The sequence below is a fragment of the Colletes gigas genome, unplaced genomic scaffold, assembly GCF_013123115.1.
Source record: "Colletes gigas isolate AHSC1104 unplaced genomic scaffold, ASM1312311v1 Colletes_gigas_Sc00018, whole genome shotgun sequence".
NCBI lineage: Eukaryota > Metazoa > Arthropoda > Insecta > Hymenoptera > Colletidae > Colletes > Colletes gigas.
Window position 1 is genome coordinate 6,084,611 of NW_025106647.1, and position 3,342 is coordinate 6,087,952.

The window sequence follows — 3,342 nt, forward strand, 5'->3', positions numbered from 1 at the left end:
TTAAGATCGAATACAATTTTCGAGGCCAATATATCGAATTCTAAACGACAGTTCTAACGTAATGTAATAATGATAATACGTCCTATTTCCGGGTTTGATCCACCTTTTATGCAAATAATAATATATATATAAACTGCATATATACAAAAGAGTAATACAAGAGAGTATGGAGGATATTTTTGATTTAGATCAAAATCAAAAATAGGTTCCAAGTTTTCCCGTATAAAAATTGGCTGCACTTAATTTGACCAGCGCGTACTAACCAATCAACGAAGATCGAATTAGCAAAGATACAGAGGACGGGTAGTTTAAATATAACATTTAATAAAAAAAAAAAATTAATTGACACACTGATGTAGGGAAACAGTAGATTCGAGTATTACAAAAATTCGACTAGTATCCGGTGAGTTCCGCGAATGTGGAGTCCATGTCGTCGCAGATGTACTTGTACTTCTCTTTTTCTCTGAAGAGAAAGTCTGAAAAGCGAGAAGAAGATTCGGACGAAGAGTAAATACGATCGTTGGATATAAAAATAGGAAGAAATATTCTTGGAGCGTACCTTCTCTTGCGTCCAGCTCTTTCGAGAATACTTTTACCATTTTTTCCGCGATGATCGCCCTCTTCTCGGCGGTTTTCAGTTTCGCTTTCAATTCCTTTAACTGCAATTTGAACTCTTCCACCCTTTGATTGGCCTACGAAAGTCCCAAGATATTGCGAAGCATTGTTCAATAATATATTTAAGAGACGGTGATTACCTTCTCTTCGGATACTTCTAGCGACTTTAATATGTTGCCAACGATGAACAGCTCGTCCTCTCGTTCCATAATTTTTCTGAAATTGTACGGTGGTTAAAAAATAGTCAAATATTTTTGAGAAAAGAAATTTTTTTTAAATTTTATTATATTCTTCTTTTTCCTTCTTGTTCACAGTTGTCAATGGAATAATATAAAAATAATTACATTATTTGACATTTGGGTCAATCAATGCGTTACTTTATTATATTATTATAGAGTTTGGATCCTCTTCGTACAGCGTCGAAGAAGAAACTCGCTACAATTCGAAAATAAAAACAAGTAGAGCTGATGTTTATTTTTCTCGTAAGCAGGATTCATTGCTAAGGCGGACGCTTAATAATAATAATGAAAAATGTACGTACATGTGACGTAGGACTCAAGAAAAGTTGCTTAAATAAAAGAAAACATTTTATAGTTAGAAAAGACAGAAACGAAAGAAAGTGTCCAAGAGAAAAAGCTTAGTTTACTTACTGATACAAGAACACAAAATCATGACGAACGTAATACGATCGTAAAATGTTTTGTTTTACAAGTTATCGAAGAATTCTTTGATAGTTTATCGGACTTACGCCTCGCTCGATTTGACTCTTTCTTCGGCAGCTTCCAGTTCGTCCTCGACGAACGCCAATTTTCGAGAGATCTCGTCCGATTTTGTGTCAGCGTCCTCGGCGATGAGTCTCGCCTCCTTCAGCTGCGCCATCAGTTGGTCCATCCTCTCTTCGTCCTGCTTGCTCCTGTTCTCCAGTACTTTGCAAATCCTGAAACGAACCGTTTCTATTCTAAAGGGAATCGAGAATTCCTGAAACAACAGAAAAGTCCTAACGAGCATTGGGTCTTTGTTTCTTAGTTACGCCGCAACGATATTTTAAAATTTTAACTTGAAATTTTTGTCAGGATTGCTGTCGTCCTTATTTTAAATAAATTCGACCGTACTGTTTTTACAAAAAGGGATTTAATCAATTACATAATTTCCACTAGTTTCTATTACCTTCTCCTACCGTTCCACGAGTTTTTGAATACCATTTTCTTGACGATTTATTTTCTTAACACATTTCGATACTCGATCCAAGAGATTCGAACTCAAACACCAAAATGGCGTCACTATATTTCTAATATTCTATCATCTTAGAAAAGATAATTGAAATCGAGATGGTAAAATTGTACTGTAATTGAATCCAGTTATCTGAAGATGAAACTCGTATTACGTAATACGAACAATCCAGTTGTATGCTGGTCCCTAGAGTCAGAAAAATCGAGATCTACTATACTGCAATGGCACCACTCGATGAATGCATTCTTGCCTGACAAATGAACAGTCACTTGGTATCAAATAATATTAAAAGCAGAAAATACAGCCAATGACAACGAGTAACGGAGATATATTCGTATTGTATCGATTACCGCGATAGTTGCACGCGCTTCGATACTTGCAAGAAACGAGAATCTACCAGTAGATCAGTGTTATACGCGGATACCCACGTTCCATAAGACTTTTCTCCTATGCTGAACGCGCAGAATAACCGTTGGTGACCATCAATTTCCAGGTATTGTGTATACAAACCGTTTCGCGTCCTCCGCAGTTTCCATAGCCTGGGCCAGCTTCGTCTGGGCGATCAAACGACGTTCCTCGGACTTTTCTAAATTCTGCAAGCACTGTTGCATCTTTCTGTTCAAAACCGCCAGCTCCGACTGAGTCTGTCCGCGTCCAAATCAGAAACAATATACCATGAGCACACGGTACACCCGTTACAAACAATGATTCGCGTCCGCGTGATCGCCGCAAATTACCGACCACTATGTAGACCCTCTCTTTTTGATCGAGGTCCCTGTTCGACTTCTCCAACTGTGCCTTGCTCAGCTGCAAGTCGCGCCCCATCTGCGACAGTTTCTTCGCCAATTCTCGTACCTCGTCCCTGAGCTTCTCCTCGCGTCGATTCGCCTCTTTCGCCTGCTGATCGCACATGTCGGCCCTGTCCATCGCCAGGTCTTTCTCGATCTTCAGGGTCTGCAGGCGTTTCTTGATCGCGTTCATGACTGCGACGATCGATCGAGTCTCGACGCGAACCTAAATCGAGACAAAGAGAAATTCAATCGTATCGAACGGAATTACTAATCCCACTTTCGTTACTTTCGTCCTGACGTCTTCTTTACTTCCAAAATGGTCCTTCGAAAACGTCTAAAACAAATAATATTCGTTACTCGCGTAACACGTAGAATTTTTCGACCGTCTTTGAACTACAGATTTCTTTCTCGAGGTTCTTAGTATGATCGTTGCATTATAAAAAATACATATCAGCGTGCAAACAAAATGACATTGATGGGGGGAAAAGAAACATGAATCGTAATGTTCTTCGAATCAAATTTTATATATTCTTTTCGTAAAAAATAACGAAGATATTGAGACGTGGAAGATTAAGTAAGCACCCCCTGTATAGGGGTATTTGATTATAATAGAAAAATTTGCAAAATATTGCTTCAAGATCCCACGGATCTTTGTATTCTCGTTTCAATTTCGTAGTCGCCTCGTTGCTACGCTTCAGTGATACGC

General features: G+C 38.7%; 1 protein-coding gene across 1 annotated transcript; it reads right to left on the reverse strand.

Annotated features, from left to right (window-relative positions):
- Positions 1 to 393: 393 nt before the first annotated feature.
- On the reverse strand, positions 394 to 2,826 carry LOC122400418 (tropomyosin-2-like). The gene is made up of 6 exons (XM_043401874.1): positions 2,587 to 2,826; positions 2,356 to 2,489; positions 1,364 to 1,552; positions 756 to 831; positions 560 to 692; positions 394 to 476 (listed from the first exon to the last, which is right to left on the reverse strand). The coding sequence occupies exons 1-6, from the start codon at positions 2,824 to 2,826 to the stop codon at positions 394 to 396; spliced, it is 855 nt and encodes a 284-aa protein (XP_043257809.1).
- Positions 2,827 to 3,342: the final 516 nt, after the last annotated feature.

Excerpts from the sequence above, each read along its gene's own strand:
- LOC122400418 (XM_043401874.1), bottom strand. The coding sequence starts at position 2,826 with ATGAACGCGATCAAGAAACGCCTGCAGACCCTGAAGATCGAGAAAGAC. Across the intron at positions 1,553-2,355 it reads ACTGCGGAGGACGCGAAACG|GATTTGCAAAGTACTGGAGA; the intron begins GTTTGTATACAC and ends GGTTCGTTTCAG. Across the intron at positions 477-559 it reads AGAGCTGGACGCAAGAGAAG|ACTTTCTCTTCAGAGAAAAA; the intron begins GTACGCTCCAAG and ends CTCGCTTTTCAG.